This window comes from Xiphophorus maculatus, chromosome 16 (assembly GCF_002775205.1).
Source record: "Xiphophorus maculatus strain JP 163 A chromosome 16, X_maculatus-5.0-male, whole genome shotgun sequence".
NCBI classification, from domain to species: Eukaryota; Metazoa; Chordata; class Actinopteri; order Cyprinodontiformes; family Poeciliidae; genus Xiphophorus; species Xiphophorus maculatus.
Genome location: NC_036458.1, coordinates 604,558 through 628,228, shown reverse-complemented (window position 1 = coordinate 628,228; position 23,671 = coordinate 604,558). Strand labels below are relative to the sequence as shown.

Below are 23,671 nucleotides of genomic sequence, written 5' to 3'. Positions count from 1 at the left end.
ATAATCAAAGTGTCATGGTGTGTGGTTAAGCAAAGGTGAGGTAGACGTGGTGGATGGTGAGAAAAGTGATGATTTAATGATGAATACACAAGGAGTACAGAAGTCCAGGCAGCACAGGTGAGCAGAAGGCTAGGAGCTCAGACTCTGGTAGCAACTAGGCGACAGGAAACAATGACGACGCCACAGTAAAGACACAACTTACGACAAGGACCTGACAGGGAACAGGAAACACAGGTGGGAATAAATACGCAGGGAAGGCAATCAGGAGAAACGAGTGACAGCTGTGGATAACTGAGCACAGAAACCTAAATTAATACACAGAAAAACCAAATCCTCACAAAAAGGGGAACAAAATAAAAAGAGAAAAGGACACAATAGGGCACATGGCAACATCCAGACAAAACAAAGACATGAGTGAAGGCGGTGACATCACATGAAACCACGTTGCTCAACCTCCCGACAGAAGTCCGATAAGATGTTGTTATCAAGGAATGTCCTTGGGAGTGCTCAGCTCCACAGCTGCATGGATAACAGGCTGAGGTGGGAAGGAGCGTAATGTTTACATATCTTCAAAGAGATAAAGAGATTGAAAATATAAAAATAAGCAACAGAGGGAAAGTCAATTCAGATACAGAATGTCTTAGGTCGGGTAGATTATAAATTTCAATCTTCCCTAAAGTCTCTCCAAAACATCTCAGTTCCCAATCATCCAAATTAGTTTGGTCATTCCACTGAACCAAAACTAGCAACTTCTCCAAGATGGATTCCTTTCCATTAGTGAGTTTTAGAGTCCTCCGCTGGGCTGCGAGTCTCAGCAAGACTCACATCCATCTTGTGTCTCTGGCCAACCAGAGACACAAGATGTCTCTGGTAGTTCGCTAGCCTGAACTAGCGAACAGTCTGAGTGTTCGCGAGTTCGGCCAAGAACGTCACAAATTTGTCGATAAGCCAGGAATCCACAAGCTCCAAACAGGAGAAATCCTTTTATCATGAATAAATCCAGGGTGAATCCCTGCAGGACAAGAGGACTCTCCTGTGCCCAGTCTTCTCATCGAGAAAATTTGATCAATTCCTTTGAGAGACCAGTTGACCAGATCCATAATTTGTAGATTTGGAGGATGTGCAAAGAAAGGCTCCAAAAATATAGAAAAAGACATGACAAAAACAGAGCAGGCAAGGCAGGAAGGGAGCAGAGGGAAAAAGCGTCCGCCTTCACTGAGAGCAAGAGGGCAAGAGGGCAAGAGGGCAAGAGCACACACTTAAACACATATTTTAGTTGCTGCCACTAGTCTCCTTGGGCTGCTTTTTCCCCAAGGAGAAGGGGAAAAGCAGGCTACACATTAGGAGATGCTCCTAAGCAGTGTGGGGTCCGGGATGTTGGACTCCACAAGGAAACGGGGCACATCTTTGTTGGGAGGCCCCTGCACTCAGATCCCATGAGCAGTAAATGCAACACAGCCCTTGGAATGAATTTGTGTGGCACAAAGAACCTCGGTTCTTATTTTTCTTTGAATAGCCGTGTTTTTACTTTCAGCTTAATGTGATAGGCCAAAACCATCCAGCTTCCTTTAAAGCAGAGACAGACTTAGATGTAAAAGCTCATTGAAAAACATTCTCTCTTTTGTTGCTGGAAATAAATTTAAAAAACCTTTAGACCAAAAAAGCTCAGGAGACTGTAAACCTTTTAAAGAAAATGTCTGAGACCATTTTTGGAGCTACAACAACTTGTTCTTTTTGTTGCATTAAAATGGTCCAATTTTAGTTTAACAAGAATTGAAATGGCCCCTGAAATTTTTTAATTCATGAACTTGGAGCCACACTGCAAAACTTTTGAACAAAACTTCTTAAACACTTTGAGACAGTCTGGAATTAAAAATGAAAAAAGAATTTCTTGTGAGATTTTCATTATTATGAAATAATTAAATAAGTTTATTTAAACGGACTGGAAGGTTTTACCTTCTGAAATATTATAAAAATTGAGTTTAAAGGACTTGGTTTTATCTTTAATGGACTCAACACGGTCAGGTTCCTGCATGGAGGAGCTTAAACGTTTCGTTACCTTCAGCGTTAGCATTTCTGACACATCAGGATCAGAACAATGGAAATATATTAACAGGCAGCATCTACCACACATTGTGAGAGATGCAGTAGAGCTATTACCGCCACACACACAGTCATGTTTTTGTGTCTTGTGGGGACTTTGACTTCCATTCATTTACAGTTTACTCCTAATCCTATCCATCACTGGGATTTGTCCCCACAAGAAGCCGTGGTCCTCACAACCCCACAATGTAGACAGAAATAGGTCCCCACAAGTATATAAAAACCCGGTTCACACACAAACTAAATAAGTCTTTCCTGTCAGTTGACTGTCCAGTTTAACCTCCTCAGATCCCCTCCTTTTCATCTGTAAAAGGATCATCATTTCCATCTGCAGATGAAAGATGAGAGAACAGTAATGATAAATAACTGCTTCCATTCTCTTCATTTATTTTATGTGAAGGCAGAAAGACGCCCTCGCTGACCTCAGCCTTTGCAGTCTGAATTGTGGACTCTCCACCAGATCCAGCAGCTGCTCCACATCTGAATCCTGCAGGTTGTTGTCTCTCAGATCCAGACGCTTCAGAAAAGACGGGTTGGTGTTTAGGCCCGAGACTATAGAAGCACAGCTGGTTCCTGATAGCCTGCAGCCCCACAGACTGATGAACAATAAGACACATTTGGTTTTCAGACACATCGTCACACCTAGCATGACTGTACCAACTATCAAGCATGGTGGTGGCAGCATTTTAATGTGGGGCTTTTTACTCCCAGTGAAATCCCACATTTTTTTCCTTTCCATCACATTTAGATGATCTGATCTAAATCAGATTAGTCAATGTTTAAGGTTGCTAACAGGAAGATGGTGACCTTACCTCAGTTTCTGCAGTTTGCAGTTAGGAGTCTCTATGAAAGCACACAGGTGCTTCACACCTGAGTCCTGAAGATTGTTCCCACTCATGTCCAGATATGTCAGATGGGAGGGGTTGGACTTTAGAGTCGAGGCCAAATAAGCACAGGCTATTCCAGTTAAGCTACATTCTAGCAATCTAAGCAAAGAAAAACATTTTCTGTCAAACCAGGTTAGATTTTGCTTGTTTGTTTAACAAAAGGCGAGAGAAAGAACAATAAAATGAATTTTGTGGGCTGACCTGAGTGTCTTCAGTCTACTTTCTGAATTTTCTAGAAAGGCACAAAGCAGTTTCATGCCAGAATCCTGCAGCTTATTGTTCAGACCCATGTCCAGATGTTTCAAATGAGAAGGATTTGACATGAGAGCAGAAACCAGACTATCACAGCTGATTTCTGACAGCCTGCAGCCTCTCAGTCTGGACAGAAAATAAAAACATCTAATCAGATAATTAAACAGAATTTAAGATTTGAATCTGGTCATCAGTATATATCAATTTATTGGAAGCTGCTGTTCACATTGACAAACAGCTCAAAACATACCTATGACTTCAAAAAGAACAACAAAAAGAAAGGATGTTGTAAGTTTCACATGGTTAAAAATAACATAAATCCTGCCCAGAGCCCAGTTATTGTCTCCATGCCACTATGCTCATACAGTTAAATTCTTTCAGACCCAAAAGTTCAGAGAGTTCAAACTGAGAATTTAAAACAAACCAAAAATATTTAGGGAATTGACCTCAGTGTCTTCAGTTTGCAGTGTGGACTTGCAAGTCCATCACATAGGAGCTTCACTCCTGGGCCAGGCAGGACGTTTCCAGTCAGGTCCAGTTCTATCAGCTGGGAGCGGCTGGACATCAGAGCCGAGGCAACAACTTCACAGTGAGTCTCTGAGAGTCGACAGCCAACCAGTCTTCGGTGTCACAGATAAAATGATGCATGTTATTACAACTCTTTTATATGAGACGTTCTTATCTATGAGGGAATGCTGCAAGTCAAAGAATAAATGCAACCTGTTTAGTTTCCTTAGAAACAAACCCTTTTAAACCAGCATGAATTATGAGCTGAACTGTTTGATAGCCATTGCTAACTGGAATTGATGGATGACTGGATTGAAATGACTTTATTTTTTGTAAAGTGCCTTGAGATGACATGTGGAGAAGTATTTAAGCCAGGGCTTCGAAATAAATTCAGGAGCAGTATTTCTTTAACAAGAAAACTTTTTCACTATAAAAACATGCAAAACTTATTAAAATGATAAACCGTCTTTTTTTAAGGGCTTTGAAAAGCTCATTATAGCTAGATCTATATCTTATTAAACCCAAATATCTTCTCTTTTATATAACAAAGGTCATAACAGTAAAAATGCAACACCTCTTGGGATTTTTAGATGTGGTCTGGAAGAAACAAAGTGAGAAGACAGAGAGTCAGAGGGAACTACTTTATCTCTCTTTAACAAGTTGTATCAGAGGAGCATATTTTAATAAATGAATACATTTCTGAACAAAGTTTCTTGATAAAACAAGAAAATGTATTGCTGTAATGAAATATAAAACTTTTTTCTTAATAAAGTTTCTTGTTAAAAAGAAACTTTCTCATTTTAACAAGTTTTATATCTTGTTATAATGAGAAAGTTTCTTATTAGAAAGAGATGTTAAACTTGTTTCATATTAATGAGAAACCTTCTTGTTTTAAGGAAAGTAGCAACTCATCTCATTGATACTTTCTTGTAGCAACAAGATGCGTTTTTCGTTATATTGAGATTCTCCTCCTAAATTTCCAAGCTCTGGCAGTTAAATGCTTTGAAAATGTGTTGTTAATTGGCTCAATTGAGTCTTCTTTAGTTTCTACATACAGGTTGGTGGGCTGCAGACCTCGGTAAGGTAAGCTGGTGTATCATGTATACACACTTTGACACACATGTTGCAGCCCGTTAAAACTTATATGTTCCTTTACTGCTGTTAAAGACATCCAACCAGTGCCATCAGATCCTAAAAACTGACTCAATCAGTCTCTCCAATTAATAGGAAACATTTTATATGACTTAATATTAATTCTGTGACCTCACCGAGCCTTTCTGCAGTTCCTCACCACTGGGATCAGCCTCATTTTCCCTTCCTTTGATGTGTTGAACATATCCAGGTCCAACTCATCCAGAACCTCCTCCAGCATCTGTAGCATGTAGGCCAGAGCTGAGCAGTGGATCTCTGAGAGTTCCCTCTCTAATCGGTTCTCCATCCTCAGAAACTCCTGGATCTCCTGCTGAATTGAGAGATCATTCATCTCCATCAGACAGTAGAAGATGTTGATGCTTCTATCTGGAGACATTTTATTGGTGTTCATCTTCTTCAGGTTGTTGATTATTTTATAGATATTCTCTGGACTATTCTCTGTTTGATCAACAAGGCCTCCCAGGAGCTTCTGGTTTGACTTCAGAGAAAGGCCATGAATGAAGCGAACAAACATGTCTAAATGCCCAGTTTTACTTTGGAGAGATTTCATCATGACTCTCTCTAGGAAACAATTTAGAGTGAAGTTATCATCTTCCATTTTTAAGTCTCTCCCAACATGGGTGTTGGGTGAACCATCCAGGAAGTCCTTCACCACATCTGTGCTCCTGGTGGTGAAACAGTGGAACATGTAGACTGCAGCCATAAACTCTTGAATGCTCAGATGAACAAAGCAGTAGACTGGCTTCTGGAAGATCACGCTCTTCCGTTTAAAAATCTCTGTACAAACTCCTGAGTACACTGAAACCTCTGTGACATCCAGACCACACTGCTCTAAATCCTCCTCATAAAATACAATGTTCCCTTTCTCCAAATGTTCAAAAGCCAGTTTTCCAAGCTGCAGAAGAACTTCCCTGTCAGCCTCCATCAGCTCCTGTTGACTTGTCTCATGTCCTCCATGGTACTTGTTCTTCTTCTTCTTTGTCTGGACCAGCAGGAAGTGTGAGTACATGTCAGTCATGGTCTTGGGCAGCTCTCCTCTTTGCTCTGAGGTCAACATGTTCTCCAGAACTGTAGCAGTGATCCAGCAGAAGACTGGGATTCCACACATGATGTGGAGGCTCCTGGAGGTCTTGATGTGGGAGATGATTCTGCTGGACAGCTCTTCATCACTGAACCTCTTCCTGAAATACTCCTCCTTCTGGGCGTCAGTGAAGCCTCGTACTTCTGTTACTCTAGAAACATATGAAGGAGGGATCTGATTGGCTGCTGCAGGTCTGGAAGTTATCCAGATGAGAGCCGAGGGAAGCAGGTTCCCCTTGATGAGGTTTGTCAGCAGAACATTGACTGATGACTTCTGTGTGACGTCAGAAACCAGCTGACTGTTGAAGTCCAGTGAAAGTCTGCTTTCATCCAGGCCATCAAAGATGAAGAGAAGTTTGCAGACAGCCAGCTGCTCTGCTGGGAGCTTCTGGAGGGTTGGATGGAAAACATGGAGCAGAGTGAGAAGACTGTGCTGCTCATCTCTGATCAAGTTCAGCTCCCTGAATGAAAGCAGAACCACCACACTGACATCTTGATTCTCCAAACCCTCTGCCCAGTCCAGAGTGAACTTCTGCACTGAGAAGGTTTTTCCAACACCAGCGACACCGTTGGTCAGAACCACTCTGATGGCTCCATGTTGATCAGGGAAGGATTTAAAGATGTCATGACACCTGATTGATGTGTCACTGAGAGCCTTGGAAGCTGTCTCCAGCTGCTTCACCTCATGTTGGGTATTAACCTCTTCACGTTGTCCCTCTGTGATGTAGAGCTCGGTGTAGATGCTGTTGAGGAGAGTTCTGGCTCCTAATTCATCAGCTCCTTCAGTTATATATTTACATCTCCTCTTCAATTGGTTCCTGTGTTTGTCTAAATCCTCCTGAAGACCAAAATCTGGTGAAAGACAAAAGCACAAATGTATAGAAGAAAATATATCTTTTTTACACAACAAGAGATGCTTCAGCAATGATGCTCCATCATTCTGTGAATCCCTCTGGGCATTGATAGCACTGTGAAGCAAACATGACCAGAACATACAAGCGTGGATAGATTAAAGTTTCAGAAGAACCTCCAGAACCGATCGAACTGGAGGCTTGCCATTATCCACACCACTGAATTCATCACTGAATGAGCAGATTGCTTCAAAGTTGTTGTTTATTAGGAAGATCCATGTAGTCAGCCTTACCTTCCACAGAGCTGCTGTGATTGGCTGCCTGAGGTCCAGTTAGGGGTGTGAACATTTCTCTACACTGGAGACACGGGGCGTGTGGATTTGACTCTTCCCAGTATGTGATCGTGCACTGTCTGCAGAACCAGTGTCCGCAGCTGGCCAAAATTGGATACATCAGGAGGTTCTGACACACAGCGCAGCAGGACGTGTCATCCACCTCAGGAACATGGCTGCTGCTTTTCCCTCTGAACATACAGAGAAAAAGGACAATGAAACACAGTAAATAGTAAGAGTAGTGGACTCTTAGTCTATTTTACAGGAAAATTACATGCATAAAAAACTGGGACATGACATCATAAAACTTGGTTTCAAGCAATATGATTATATGATCACGGATCTCAATACTATCAAAATGTATGAATGTAATGTTTAACTGGAAATATAGGGAACTGCAGTCTACTGGTAGATACTGTCTCTGTGCTGCATTCTGGAAGAATCTGCCTTCACAAATGAACAAACACCCCAAACTCCTCATGTTATCCTTCACTCTGTCTTTTACAAATGGTGAATAACTATAGAAGTGAAGCTCAGGTGTGTCAATGATGAAGAAATTAAGGTGAAATGAGATATCTCCAGCTTGGTTTACAGCAGAAAGTTTCTTACTTAGTGTCTGAAGCTCCAGGTTCGTCACTGAACAGCGGAGGGAGAATGTTGGAGTGGTCACTCCTCATAGACAGGCAGGCGGGTGCTGAAGACACGGTTCTGTTCTTCTGTCCTTTACAAAGACTCATCTTCAGTCAGTCCAGATTAGATCCAAAACAGACAACAATGTGCAAAACAAGAAATATGACAAACAGATTTTATGTTCTTTTCTACAGCTTGCAGATTCATTAATAAGTCAGTGGAGAGGAACGATTACCTTCCTGCTCTGCCCACATGAGATGAACTCTGGACTGCTTCTACCTTGTAAAGGTGGCATTAAAGATAAAATATGTCAAAACAGTAATAAACAAGGTCTGGATCTGGTAGATCAGATTAAATGAAACAACAGGACTCAAGACATAAGAGTTTATTTAATAACCTGTCATACAAAGATAATAAAAGACTGCTATACCAAAGTCCAATGTCATATCAAATATTATTCCAGTGTTTGTTTTATCTCAGTGATTAGAGTTCATGGCAGGTGAACTCTTTGCTTCAAACCCTTTGCTTGATCTGATCGCAGAACTGGTTCTGAGGAAAAGGACAAAGTTGCAAATTTCACATTTGGATTAATTTTTAGCAGAAATGAAAATGATTACTGAGATCAAGACGTAGTTAAAAGAAAACCAGACACATTGGTTCATGCATGTGAGCAACTTGCTGCTTTCTGTAATGCTGAAAAATGCTTAAATACATACAGTAAATCACCTAAACATGAAAATGTTTATCTAAGACGGAGCTGACATCCACCACCCAGTGAAAAAGGATGCCCTTTTGAACAGCCAGAGAAACGTGGAAATAATCTGTGAATTAATTCTTTCAGTGCCACAGCCACAAAAAGGGCTAATATTTAATCTAGGTGAGATTTATCAATTTATTTCTGAGCAATAGATGCACAAGAAACAACATGGCCAACATCCAAAAGCTTTCTAACCAGAGTACAAAGCACCTCTGGTTGGAAAATAGTTCAGAAACAATAAACTCAACATTTCTGGCTGGGATTAGCAGAGCACTGTCTTGCAATCTAAAATGTGTGTGTATGTTGATGTGCCCATGGGCATGGCACTTAATCCCAAGTTGCCAATAGATCAGCATATCAGAGTATGAATGTGAGTGTGATTGGATCTTTCAGAATCAGTCTCCTTCAATCTGGGTGGATGATTATTGACCCAAATCCTATAATGAACCATTTTAAAAAACCAACAAGATAGGAAAGTTATCACAAGTACATTTATTTTCTGCTCTTTGGATTTATGTGCCTCTCCTCGTGCTGCCACCTTATTGTGGTGGAGGGGTTTGAGGGCCCCAATGATCCCAGGAGCTATGCTGTCTGGGGCTTCATGCCCCTGGTAGGGTCACCCAAGGCAGACAGGTCCTAGGTGAGGGACCAGACAAAGCGCAGCCCGAAGACCCCAATGATGAACGGCACCATTGGACTTCGTGTTCCCTTGCCCAGACGCGGGTCACCGGGGCCCCACTCTGGAGCCAGGCCTGGAGGGGGGGCACGATGGCGAGCGCCTGGTGACCGGGCTTTTACCCATGGAGCCCGGCCGGGCTCAGCCCGAAGAGGAAACATGGGCCCCCCCTCCCATGGGCCCACTGTCTGTGAGAGGGGCCAAAGGGGTCGGGTGCAGTGTGTGATGGGTGGCGGCCGAGGGAGGGGGCCCTGCCAGTCTGATCCTCGGTTGCAGAAGCTGGCTCTTGGGACGTGGAATGTCACCTCTCTGGTGGGGAAGGAGCCGGAGCTAGTGTGTGAGGTCGAGAGGTTCCGGCTAGAAATAGTCGGTCTCACCTCGACGCACGGCTCTGGTTCTGGAACCAGTCTCCTTGAGAGGGGCTGGACATACTTCCACTCTGGAGTTGCCCAAGATGAGAGGCGTCGGGCAGGAGTGGGCATACTTGTTGCTCCCCATCTCGGCGCCTGTACGTTGGGGTTTACCCTGGTGAACGAGAGGGTAGCCTCCCTCCGCCTACGGGTGGGGGGACGGGTGCTGACTGTAGTTTGTGCTTACGGGCCGAACGACAGTTCAGATTACCCACCCTTTTTGGAGTCCTTAGAGGGGGTACTGGAGAGTGCCCCTCCAGGGGACTCCCTTGTTCTGCTGGGGGACTTCAACGCTCATTTGGGCAATGACAGTGAGACCTGGAGGGGCGTGGTTGGGAGGAACGGCCCCCCAATCTGAACTCGAGCGGTGTTCTGTTGTTGGACTTCTGTGCTCATCACGGATTGTCCATAACGAACACCATGTTCAAGCATAAGGGTGTCCATATGTGCACTTGGCACCAGGACACCCTACGCCGCAGTTCGATGATCAACTTTGTCATCATTTCATCGGGATCTGCGGCCGTATGTCTTGGACACTCTGGTGAAGAGAGGTGCGGAGCTGTCCACTGACCACTACCTGGTGGTGAGTTGGCTCCGGTGGTGGGGAGGAAGCCGGTCAGACCTGGCGGCCCAAACGTGTTGTGAGGGTCTGCTGGGAAAGTCTGGTGGAATCCCCTGTGAGACGGAGCTTTAACTCCCATTTCCGGCAAAACTTCGAACACGTCCCGGGGGAGGTGGGGGACATTGAGTCTGAGTGGACCGTGTTCTGTGCCTCCATTGTCGAGGCGGCCGATCAGAGCTGTGGCCGCAAGGTTGTCGGTGCCTGTCATGGCGGCAACCCTCGAACCCGTTGGTGGACACCTTCGGTGAGGGATGCCGTCAGGCTGAAGAAGGAGTCCTATTGGGCCTTTTTGGCCTGTGGGACTCTGGAAGCAGCTGATGGGTACCGGCGGGCGAAGCAGCATGTGGCTCTGGTGGTTGCTGAGGCAAAAACTCGGGCGTGGGAGGAGCTTGGAGAGGCCATGGAGAAAGACTTCCGTACGGCTTCGAGGCGCTTCTGGTCCACCATCCGGCGTCTTGGGGGTGGGGGTGGGGAGGGGTGGGAGGGGGTGGAGCAGTATGGCACCAACACTGTTTATAGTGGGGATGGTGTGCTGCTGACCTCAACTCGGGACATTGTGGGCTGGTGGGCAGAGTACTTTGAAGACCTCCTCAATCCCACCAACATGCCTTCCACTGAGGAAGCTGAGCCTGGGGACTCTGGGTTGGGCTCTCCAATCTCTGGGGATGAGGTCGCAGAGGTGGTTAAAAAGCTCCTCGGTGGCAAGGCCCCGGGGTGGATGAGATCCGCCTGGAGTTCCTTAAGGCTCTGGATGTTGTAGGGTTTGTTGGCTGACGCGACTCTGCAATACCATATGGACATCGGGGGCAGTTCCCCTGGATTGGCAGACTGGGGTGGTGGTCCCCCTGTTCAAAAAGGGGGACCGGAGGGTGTGCTCCAATTATAGAGGGGTCACACTCTTAATCCTCCCTGGCAAGGTCTATTCAGGGGTCCTGGAGAGGAGGGTCCGTCGGATTGTCGAACCTCGGATTCAGGAAGACCAGTGTGGTTCTGGTTCTGGAACACTGGACCAGCTCTACACCCTCAGCAGGGTCCTGGAGGGTTCTGGGAGTTCGCCCAACCAGTCTACATGTGTTTTGTGGACTTGGAGAAAGCGTTCAACCGTGTCCCTCGGGGAGCCCTGTGGGGGGTTCTCCAGGAGTATGGGGTACCGGGCCCTTTGATACGGGCTGTCAGGTCCCTGTATGACCGGAGTCAGAGTCTGGTCCGCATTGCCGGCAGCAAGTCGGGCTCGTTTCCGGTGAGAGTTGGACTCCGCCAGGGCTGCCCTTTGTCACCGATTCTGTTCATCACTTTCATGGACAGAATTTCTAGGCGCAGCCAAGGTGTTGAGGGGATCCGATTTGGTGGCCTTAGGATCTCATCTCTGCTTTTCGCAGACGATGTGGTCCTGTTGGCTTCATCAGGTCATGATCTGCAGCTCTCGCTGGAGCGGTTCACAGCCGAGTGTGAAGCGGCAGGGATAGGGTAGAGTGCCTTCTCCGGGTCCGGGGGGGTGTTCTGCCCCAAGTGGAGGAGTTCAAGTATCTTGGGATCTTGTTCATGAATGGGGGAAGAAGGGAGCGGGAGATCGACAGGCAGATTGGTGCAGCGTCTGCCGTCAAGCGGCGCTGTACCGGTCCGTCGTGGTGAAGAGAGAGCTGGGCCAAAAAGCCAAGCTCTCGATTTACCGGTCGATCTACGTTCCCACCCTCATCTATGGTCAGGAGCTTTGGGTCATGACTGAAAGAACGAGATCGCGGATACAAGCGGCCGAAATGGGTTTTCTCCGTAGGGTGGCTGGGCTCTCCCTTAGAGAGAGACGCTCAGTCATCGGACTCAGAGTAGAGCCGCTGCTCCTTCACATTGAGAGGAGCCAGTTGAGGCGCATCTGGTCAGGATGCCTCCTGGACGCCTCCCTGGTGAGGAGTACTACATCTCGTTGCTTGTACTTGTGACAGTGCAATGACAATAAAGTTGAATTCTATTCTATTCTATGTCCCACCAGGAGGAGGGGAAAACCCAGGACACGCTGGAGGGACGATGTTCCTCTGCTGGCCTGGAAATGCCTTGGGATTCCCCTGGAGGAGCTGGAACAAGAGGCTGGGGAGGGAAGACTGGGTCTCCCTTCTGAAGCTGCTGACCCCGCGATCCGACCCCGGATAGAAGGAAGAAGATGGATGGATGGATGGATGGATGGATGGATTTATGTTTGTAGCAACTAAAACTTTCCTGCACCCCTCCCAAACCCAAGGGATGCTGATGCCCCTCCCTCCTTAGGGGCATCAGCACCTGGTGTAAGAAAATGGATGGATGTTACTGGGAACCTCCTGATGATAGTTGAGGTGAAATCCAGGGAAAGTCTGCTGTCATCCATAACATCAAAGACGAAGAGAAATTTCCAGACAGCCAGCTGCTCTGCTGGGAGCTTAATAAGCTCCAGGTGTTGGATGGAAAACCTGGAGCAGCATGAGAAGACTGTGCTGCTCATCTCTGATCAAGTTCAGCTCCCTGAATGACAATGAGTGCTGAGCCATTAATTATATTTAGCATTCTTTAACACTTTAACATCCCACATTCTCTCTGTCTTAGCTGGAAAAGCTAAAACTGCTGAAGCTTTTAACTAGGTGAACTAAAATCTTTCACTTTTTTAAATTAATGTCAAGAACAAAACTTATTTCTCACTTTTATTCCCTGTTTTAAATTAAAACAAACTCAGAGCAGATAAAGTAAAGCTGCAGCATCAACAGAAACAGTTTATCATTAGGAAACAGATTAAAACCAGGCTGAGTAAAACACACTCCTTCATTTCTGCACGAAGCTTCAACACACACAAAAACTCCTGAAGGCACATTGATGGGAAACACGTTCACTGAGAAACACCTGCTCCACCTCAGAGCTGCTAAAGCCACAAAAACATGAAGGGAGCCTCAAAAAACTGCTGATCTTCAATTCTTCAGAACTTCATCTGGAATCAGCTGTAAGAGACAGAAGAAGAGTTAATGAACATATGAATCGTTGTTGTTTGAGGAGCAGAAACTTAAAGACCTAAAAGCTATTTTTTATTGAGTTACTGATTTAAAAATGCTCTCCCTAACAGGCTCATCCTGTTAAAACCACTGACCCTCATGTCTTTGCATGTTCCTTTAAAACAAACTTTTTGTTAACCTGCTTGTAAGTTGAGGTCTGTTATGTTAGCCTCTGTTTTGGGCCCAATTCAACATTTTTTGAAACATTTTTGATTGTTTTTGTAATAAATTAAGAATCTTTTTGAACCATTTAATGTATTTCTGGCTGGTCTCTGTAAATCCCTAACACTACTGATGGTTGATGCTCAGATCCTAAATCTGCTAATTGCACAGGTTTTAATAGCTACTGTTTCATATGGAACAGCAGTCTGAGATGCAGCAGCCACCAATAATATTTGGTTGTAAACACTGAAAACTGTCCTGTCTCTTAAGAAAGACAACCAGTAAACAACAGGAGCAATAGCATCTGATAAAAATATAAAAACTGTCTTGTCTCAGCATTTCCTGTAGTCAAATGGTTAAGTTTTAATTCTTTAGAGACAGGCTTCTGGGGTTTTAGAGCAGCAGAGGTTCATCCACTTTTAATGTCAAAGGTCCAAATACTTTGTTTTTTTGATTAGCTCAGAGTTCACAGTTAATCATTGGCTTTAACAGCAGCAGGGCTCACAGTTAGCAGTTAGCCTGCAGTTTAGAGGCTGAGACAGCAGCAGATAGATGGGACAAGACCAGAACCAGAGGAACCACAACAGAACCATAACAGAACCACAGAAAATCAGTTAAGCAGCTCTCGGATTTGGTTCATTAGTACAGGGCAGATTCAAGGAATTTGATTCTCTAACGAAGTCATTTCATTGAGGTGCAAACCTGGTATGTTCAGACTGGCCACTAGAGAGCAGCATTTGCTTCAGTTAAGCAAATACACTTTTCTTCATGGCTCCACTTTCCAAAGTTTAAATGTAGGTCAGCGTAGGGTTTTTCCAACTGCTTTAGGGTAACCGTGATGAGCTGAATCCAACAATTGCATTAGTTTTACTCAATCAGGTGAACTTTATGAACTATGGACGCAACATGAGCATCAAAATGCATTTCTTGTTCTTACATGTGGATCGGCTGAGAAAAAAACATTGACATTTAGGATTTAACTAGGACGTTTACTTTATAAAAGTTTAAAGAATCATCTTGATAGTTTGATTGTTGTGTTACCATGGCTACAATATGGTGTAATCTCTGTATTTGGGTTTGTTCACAAATACATCACAGCCAATAACCAATAATCAGTGATTGATTTTAAACCTGGTCTCCCTCTCACAGATTCACCTGATCGACATTTAAACATGTTAGTGATGCTGAGGTTCTTAGTAGGACGGGGGGTTCTGGCTAAGGCCCCATATTACCTTGGGCCGGCCCTGGAGGAACAGCTGCTGCCATGCACATCTCTGGAATCTACCTGGAATCTACCTGGAATCTACCTGGAATCCCCCGGTGGCCCCTGTCAGTCCCCCCGATGCTTTGGAGACATTTTGGTTCATTTCATTGTGGCATGTTTGGCTTTTTGCTGCGGTTCTAATTATTGCTACAATATTTTCTCTGATGTTTATTTCATGAACTCTAATTGGGCCGAATCTTTCTTTAACACTTGAGGTTCTGCAATAACTTCTGTTTACAGCCCAGAACCTCCAGGGCTTTAACCCGCCTGGTAGAAACGGTAAGGCATTATTAGACTGAGGGCAGCCAGCCTAGTTTATTTAGCTAAATTATTATATTTAGCTAAATATTATTTTAGAGGGGCACAAGCAGGCCTTCTGACATACAGATTTTTTTTAAAAATTGAAAAAAAAAACCCTCAAAAAGGGCACTAGGGCATCAAGGATAAAATGGGCAGGGGCTCAAGCCCCCTTAACCCCCCCCCCCCACATGCCTGCTTATCAGTTTTTATTAAGCAATTGACAGAAATCCAATTTTATAACATTTAACTAATACACTCTGATAGAAAACATTTTTTTCTCCTAAAACCTTTTTGAATGAAAAACATTAACAGAAATTAAGTGATAATTTCAGAAAAATGTAATCAGTTTAGTCAGAGGGTCGGATGAGAATAAAAACCTGACCTGACTAAGAAAAATGGATGTTATTTTTGGGTTCAGCTGTGCAAAATGGTCCAAATCCAGTTAAAAAACATCAACGACTTCCAAAAAATATTTTTTGTAACCCAGTGTAATCTGCTGATAAATGAACCGTCTGTTCCTACGTTTCCCCTGCTGGACCAGGAGGGGCTGCGATTGGTTGACATTTCAACTGACAGACCACACCAATCGATTGGTTCATCAATACCTTCTGATCAGTCACATCATTTCCTGTGCACACAGCTGCAGTCACTTTTTTCAGAATCAGATTTCTGGATCTGACAGGGAAATTATTGACCCAAATGCCGTAATGAACCATTTAAAAAACCCCAACAAGATCAGAAAGTCATCATAAGTATGTTTGTTTATCTGTAGCAGCTAAAATTTGCCAGCAGGAGGCAGCCTGTACCAGCAGTAAAGCTTCGGCTTTAACTATCAGCTGCGTGTCTTTGGGTTCTCCCAGACTGCAGCTGCAGGTCGGAAGTCAAACTGCTCCAAATATTAAAGTTCAACTTTCAGTCAGTAGGAGGATTCAAACTGCGCTTTTCTGCACAACAAGATCGTGAGGCTGGTGGGTTCTTCCTGAAGTTCTGATTCTGGTCGCAGCAGCAGGATGCCTTTCTGTCGCCTTCATGCAAACCTCCGTCCATGTCTGCATTATGCAGCTGAGCTTTAGAGGTCAGAGTGCATGATGAGGCCGTGTCTTCAATAAGTTAAAAACAAGAAAGAAGGAGCCTGAAAGTTCCAGAATGAAGAGGATTTGGACCAGGATTCCCGACACTTTGGAGAAGTGGAGCTTCACCTCACAGACAGCGTCCAGCAGGAAGAGTTTCCACAGACAAACTGAGGTTGATCATCTTCATTTGTTTAAAATCCGTTCAGATATTCTGATTTCTGTTGGACATTCAGGTCTTATTTGGGAAAAAGAATGAAGGAAAACATTCTGGACTCGGTGACTGAAAAAGGTTTGGATGAGAAGCAGCTGCAGCATTTTCCATCACTGCTGATGTTTCCATAGAAACTGAATTTTCTGACGTGGGTCTGAACTTTAACTCAACATCATGTGAGAAGTGGAAACTTTTCCAAAAAGCCAAAACTGAGAGAACAAGAAAAAAGAACTGAATCCTGATTCAGTTCTTCCTTTTCCAGAAAATGATTTTGATTTGTTTTCGTCCACGCAGGACTGACTGGTTTAAGGCTGTTACTCAAATCTTTTTATTGGTTTAACAGATTTAAGAACAGCACTGAGAACGACACAATCACAACAACGGCTGTGAACAGATTCAAATGTCAAAGCTCTAGATGAGCCATAGCATCTGTTCTGTTTTAAATTAATGTAGAGACGCAGCACGCCGAGTCCTGCCACATTTTCCTGAAACCAAGACCTGACCTGTTGGATTCATTACAAACATTCATCCAGAAATGGTTTTAATAAATGCAAGAGAAAAAATGGTCTTTACAGAACAATGTACATGAAAAAGACTGTCATCAAAGTCCCTTTTGAACTATTCAGAAGGAATGAAATGACCTTTTTAAAAAGTTACTCCTTCCCTGTTCCACTGGTGAAAGGACGGATCTGTCAAAGATGGACCAAATGGACAGTGTAGGAGACGCATATGGCTTTTGGGTCCTACGTTGGAACTATAACTTTAAACACCTCCTCCATTGTTTGTCCAATCACATTTGCTCGTTAGCTGAAGAGGAGAACCGTCCAGGACCAGAGGGACATTCTGGCTGCAGCTGGTTCAGCCATCTTAGGAGAAACTCGCTGTGACCACACGGCTACGCTCCCCTCGTTCTGAACTTCCATCCCTTCGTGGATGACTCTGAGAGGTTGTGTCTGCGCAGAGACAAAATACATTTAAACTTTGTGTAATATGAAGGTAAAGGGCCATGGATCCCAGAGCTGCTCCAGGTGGACCGGGTCTGAAGGTTTAACGTCTGATGAGTCTGTAAACCAGAGCAGCAACGTCTGGATGGTGGTTACCTAGCAACAGTACAGAAAACTGGGTAGAGACGGCCTCCATGCTGTCTTTCTAAAACTGGTTGAGGTTTAACAGGAATTAGAGGATAAAGAGAACCATCTGGAGCTTCAGAGTCCAACATGTGACCCGGTTCTGGACCAGGGCTGCTGAGGAAGTTCAGGAGAAGACATGGAGGACGGGTCCAGAGTTTAGGGAGGAGGAGCTTCATCAGCCAGGACAGATGTTCAACCTGAACCATATTTAATGTTCTGATCCAGTTCTCATGTCTTTATTTGAGTAGATGGTTCGATTCTTCGGCTTCCCTCCATCCAAACCGGCTGGATGTTTATTTACTGACCACCAGTTCACACAAATATAAAAAGTATCAGAAAAATATTAATATTTAAATATTTTATCATGAAATATAAATTCAGAAGTCGTGAAGCTACTGGGTGATCAGGGGGCGGGGCTACTGGGAGGGGCGGGGTTACTGGTGATCAGGGGGCGGGGCTACTGGGAGGGGCGGGGCTAAAGGGTCAGCAGAAGCATCACCTTACCATGTCCTCCTAACAGTCTCTGCTCTACAGACAGGTGAGGTCAGAGGTCAGCTCTACCCTAGGAAGATAAAGGTTCAGTCTGTCAGAAAATGCAGCTGGTTTTGACTCTGAAAGGAAACTGGTGAGTTAATCCTGGAGAATCCAAACCAATGTTACGATCTCAGTTCAGTCTCCAGTTTAAATCTGAATCTCTGAGGATGTTTTCTGTCTGATCTGCCTCTGAAACTCAGAACCAGGTTTTCTCCTGCGGAGGAAATCAGATCCGATCTAAGAGCAGCGGATCCGATCATTTTCCCACAGACTCAGAGTTTTCCTGATTAATCCAGAACATTCCCAACTGAACGCTGAACATTTGCAGACGCAAAGAGAAGCAGCAGGAAAACTGAACAGACATGGAGGAGAAAGGATGGCATCCTGGGAGTTTATCCTGATAGGGTCAGGGGTCAAACTCACCTCTGCTCCTCCATCAGCGTCTCCAACTTGCTGGATTCATTTTGAGCTGCAGCTGCAACAACATCTGGAACAAAAGAAGAAGAAGAAGGTCAGAGCAGCTCAAAGATCGGCCAATCAGACCACAGGACAGAAGCTGCTTGGATCTGATTGGTTCATCTGCTGCTCTTCCTGCATTTCAGCCTGAAACCTTTTCCAGACAAATGCAGCTCAGCTGAGGAAGTGGACTGAGGGACCACAGAATCCAGGAAGAGCTGGATCACAGAGACTGGAAGAGATGAAGACATGTCCTCCCTGTCTGTCTGTCTCTGTCCTCCCTGTCTGTCTGTCTGTTCTCCCTGTCTGTCTGTCTGTCTGTCCTCCCTGTCTGTCTGTCTGTCTGTCTGTCTGTCTGTCTGTCCTCCCTGTCTGTCTGTCTGTCTGTCCTCCCTGTCTGTCTGTCTGTCTGTCTGTCCTCCCTGTCTGTCTGTCTGTCCCTGCAGCTCATTCTGCTACTCCTCAGCGTCTGCAGCTTCTAGATGTTTGCTGCAGTTAAAGCTGCGTCACCTCTCAGACTGAATGCCCTCTCAGCGTCAGGACGTCCTGTTCCTGAATGTAGAACCTGATCATGTCATGAATAAACATCAACATTAACTCCGCCCACAATCTGGATCCACGTTTTCCTCTCTAGAAGCCTAAAGCATTTCTTTTAAAGATTTAAACCTAAACATGTTTTTGTCCATGTTTTCTGTACCGACAATGAAAGTGAGGAACCAATGGACATGATGTCAGCCTGTGTTTTAAGCTCATTTAGATGTGAAGTTATCTAAATATTATATATTTCAACATTGCACCCACCATTAGTGTGAGTTTAGCTATGATGCTAATTAGATCCATGAGGAATGAAGCAGATTATTTTATTAATGCTGCTATTCCTCAAACATTACAGCTAAATACTGAAAAAACTCCTTCACTGCAAAGTTTGATTCAATATGAAATCAGTTAAAAATAAAACACATATTTTTTCATATTTTCAGTTGAAATATAAATTTTCCTTTACTTTTCTAGGAACCGTTAGCTCCTGTTTTACAATAAAGTATTTTATTAGGCTGTGTACCTACCTACTTATGTCAATAATTATTTATTCATCAATATTTATATATTATTCTTTGTAATCTGAAGTAATCCTATAATTCAAAGTTATCAAAATACATGCACAGAATTGACCATTTCTACAGTTGTACCGAAATTCTACATATTCCTTCCTACTACCGTTTCCTTAGTTACCAGGTGTCACTAAAAAGCCTCAAATAACCCAAATTAGAAATAACTTGTAGAATTTTGGTCACATGTTACATGTTGTCTATTCTGATATATCATATGCAGAAAACATAAGTAATGCTAAATATTTATTTTTATTGCACAATTTAGCTCAGAGTTATGATTATTTGCGGTCCATCGCTCACTTCCACTACCATGAGGAACGTGTAGTTCACTCTCCGACCACTAGATGGAAGCACTGCCATTCTGAGTGTCCTTAGTATGAGAGGAAGATGCAGCAGTCATACATTTATGTCCCTCCCTGGTGCATGAATGTTTATTTTTAATCTCATAAAAAATTAGGCTCAGAACCTCTGAAAAATGTCTACCTCCTAAAGTTCTGACCCGTTTTATTTGGACCAGTACCAGGGAGCCGAGGACAGAGCCCTGAGGTCCACACCCTGAAACGCCTCTTACCGTTCAGAGAGTTATGCTCCGGTTCCGGTTCCTCTGCCACGGGCCCTGTGGGTTCAGAGACCGTTTCAGCTGCTGGTTCTGGTCCGGACCCATCCACCTTCTCAACTTCTGGTTCAGTCTCTGGCTGTTGGACCACTTCAGGTTCTGGTTCTGGATCAGGAACCTTAACTGGTTCTGGGACAGAATTGGGTTCTGGAGCTGCAGCTGATTCTGGTTCTGGTACAACAGATGAGTCGGCTAGAATCTTTGTGACCGTCACTGGTTCTGGTTCTGGTACAGATTCTACAGATTTTAATGTTTCAGGGACAAGTTTCTGAGCTGCTGTCGGTTCTGGGGAAGGTTTCCCCAAATTCTGCTTAGCTGGTTCTGGCTCTATAGCTGGTTCTGGTTCTTTAGCTGGTTCTGGTTCTACAGCTGGTTCTGGTTCTATAACTGGTTCTGGTTCTACAGCTGGTTCTGGTTCTTTAGCTGGTTCTGGTTCTTTAGCTGGTTCTGGTTCTACAGCTGGTTCTGGTTCTATAACTGGTTCTGGTTCTACAGTTGGTTCTGGTTCTTTAGCTGGTTCTGGTTCTACAGCTGGTTCTGGTTCTTTAGCTGGTTCTGGCTCTATAGCTGGTTCTGGTTCTTTAGCTGGTTCTGGTTCTACAGCTGGTTCTGGTTCTATAGCTGGTTCTGGTTCTTTAGCTGGTTCTGGTTCTACAGCTGGTTCTGGTTCTATAACTGGTTCTGGTTCTTTAGCTGGTTCTGGTTCTTTAGCTGGTTCTGGTTCTACAGCTGGTTCTGGTTCTTTAGCTGGTTCTGGTTCTATAACTGGTTCTGGTTCTTTAACTGGTTCTGGTTCTACAGCTGGTTCTGGTTCTTTAGCTGGTTCTGGTTCTATAACTGGTTCTGGTTCTTTAACTGGTTCTGGTTCTATAACTGGTTCTGGTACTTTAGCTGGTTCTGGTTCTTTAGCTGGTTCTGGTTCTTTAGCTGGTTCTGGTTCTACAGCTGGTTCTGGTTCTTTAGCTGGTTCTGGTTCTTTAACTGGTTCTGGTTCTACAGCTGGTTCTGGTTCTATAGCTGGTTCTGGTTCTTTAGCTGGTTCTGGTTCTACAGCTGGTTCTGGTTCTATAACTGGTTCTGGTTCTTTAGCTGGTTCTGGTTCTACAGCTGGTTCTGGTTCTTTAGCTGGTTCTGGTTCTATAACTGGTTCTGGTTCTATAACTGGTTCTGGTTCTTTAGCTGGTTCTGGTTCTTTAGCTGGTTCTGGTTCTATAACTGGTTCTGGTTCTTTAGCTGGTTCTGGTTCTATAACTGGTTCTGGTTCTTTAGCTGGTTCTGGTTCTATAACTGGTTCTGGTTCTTTAGCTGGTACTGAAACTTCTAATGGTTCTGGAGATGATTCTTGTATTTTGTTTGGTTCTGGAAAAGGTTCTTGAGCTGGTGCTTGTTTGATGACCGGTTCTGGTAGCTTCACTGGTTCCGGTACCGTCACTGGTTCTGGATCGGGTTCTGGTGCCGCCTGGATTGAAGGACAGTTAGACAGTTAGCATCGGACACAGTGGCAGCTGCTTCATATTAGCGGTTTGCTTTATCGCCTGAAATAGGAACCAGAGAGCGGGTTCTAACAGTTCCGGACCCGTTTGGACTCGTGTTTGGATATCAGCCACTTACAGAACCAAAATATGTAAAAATAAGAAGCAATGAAGCTGAAAGTAACTGGACTTGGATCAGGTATTGGATCATTTAGACGTACCGACAGGAATCCCAGCAGGGAACCCAGAGGAACCTCGGACTCAGGTTCTGACCGGTATGGACCTCCAGACAGAACCGCTCTACCGTTACAGGCAGAACTTAAAAATCAAGATGAAAACAATTCAAAACTGATTTATTTTGTTTTAAAATGCGACCCGTTCTGAGGTCAGAACCCGGTCCTCTGAGGTTCTGAGGACCGGGTTCTGACTTCCAGAACGTCTCTGAGGATCATCTGCTGCTCCTCCAACTAAAACTGTCTCCTTTCCTCTGACATGTTCAAACACATGTCTCCTGTTCAGAACCGGACCTCCCTGTTCAGAACCGGACCTCCCTGTTCAGAACCGGACCGCTCCAGCTGTCGCCGTCCTTCAGGAAGTGCTGAGTCGGAGCATTTTGGAATCTGAGCCGCCGATCCGATTTCCAGCTCAGAGCTTCAAGCAGAACTTCAGTTGAACAGTAAATCTTCCTGGTCCAGTTTCAGACCTGGGATGGGTTCCTCCCCCCAGTCTGGGCCGGGTCCAGATGGGTCCAGACGGAACCAGGAGGGAAGCGGTGGGATTAAGTCACCTGGGCGTCTTAGTGGCCGTCTGCTGCTCTAATCCCAGAAACCTTCTGTTTGATTCTCCGACCCGCTGGCGGTACCGGCCCCTCCTCCCCTCATGACCTTTGACCCTTAGCCTGCTAACTGAGGCCTGTGGAGTTTGAAATGTTTTCCTCTCTGCAGGCTGATGGACTTCAGATGGTTTGACCTGACATTGCTGGTGTCTTTCCGCCTTGGCGTTGTGCTGCAGATCATCTGGTTCCTGTTTTACCGTTAAATCCTGAGGAACCAAATTCTGACAATGAAGCAAAGAACCAGATGGACACGAATGACCTCCACAACAGGAAATGACATCACTCTGTACTCCTTTCATAAGGAGTTGAATCTTTTCTTCTGTTCTGGCTCAGAAGCCAGAATTAAAACGTGGTGAGTTTATTAGTTTAGCTTCTTTCTGTTATTTTTATTAGTGGTGAAATAAGTGGACCTGCTGGAGCATAAAAGGCTCCTGTGAGGTGAAAGGTCGCAGATCTCTGGGTCAACCTTTGTTCTCAGCCCAACTTCTCCGCCGCTTCAGCAGGGAAACATCTCCACGTTTCCTGCAGACCGCCTGACTTCTCCCAACGATTCAGCACCAGCAGGCGGGGTGGAGGCTGAGGTCAGCCGTCGGCTGGCGGGTCAGCCAGAACCGGAACCAGCTCAGAGGAAATACCATCAGAGAGGATTAAACCGACACGACTGCTGCTGAAATCAGCTGCTAGCTGAAACGTGCTAACCTTACAGCTTTGAGGAAACAACTGAAAAAATTACTGCTTTAGAATTTATCTTGAAAAATTAGCTTAGGGAAGCTAAGAGCGCTAAATGTTTTCAATGTTAGCAGAAATGGCAAAATGCTAAGCTAAGAGTGGATTAGCAGAGGAGCGCCTTCCAATAGAAATCAGGAAGTTTCTTCAGATGTTTCTCTTTGGGTCTGAAGGGTTTGACTCTCCCAACAGAACCTCAGAACCTGCATGAGGAAAAACTGGGTCAGAATGTCAAATATGACCGGATCCAACAAAGATCGTGGCGTTAAGAGGAGGAGCCGTTTCCTCCAGGAGTCCAACATGTTAGTTTTAGTGGCTCCATGTTTCCTCCATCAAACCTGCAGCCTCACGTCTCCAAACATGCAGCAGGATGGAGAACCTTCTGGGTCCCGGCGAGGCTAAAAACACGCTGCTGATACCATCCGGGCCGACCCGCTGCTTTATCTGCCTCGGCCTTATTTAGGCCGCAGAGGCCCGAGGCGGAGCCAGCAACCGGGTTGCAGCAACGCAGCAGCT

The 23,671-nt window shown here is 44.7% G+C and overlaps 1 protein-coding gene across 1 annotated transcript; it reads right to left on the bottom strand.

Moving 5' to 3' along the window:
* Window positions 1-281: 281 nt before the first annotated feature.
* Window positions 282-9,332, bottom strand: LOC102220639 (NACHT, LRR and PYD domains-containing protein 3-like). The gene is made up of 9 exons (XM_014473872.2): window positions 8,030-9,332; window positions 7,774-7,901; window positions 7,126-7,355; window positions 5,018-6,833; window positions 3,689-3,862; window positions 3,192-3,368; window positions 2,916-3,089; window positions 2,526-2,699; window positions 282-2,431 (listed from the first exon to the last, which is right to left on the bottom strand). Exons 1-9 carry the CDS (start codon window positions 8,087-8,089, stop codon window positions 2,422-2,424), a joined length of 2,943 nt encoding a protein of 980 aa, XP_014329358.2. The 5' UTR covers window positions 8,090-9,332; the 3' UTR covers window positions 282-2,421.
* Between the last annotated feature and the right edge of the window lie 14,339 nt (window positions 9,333-23,671).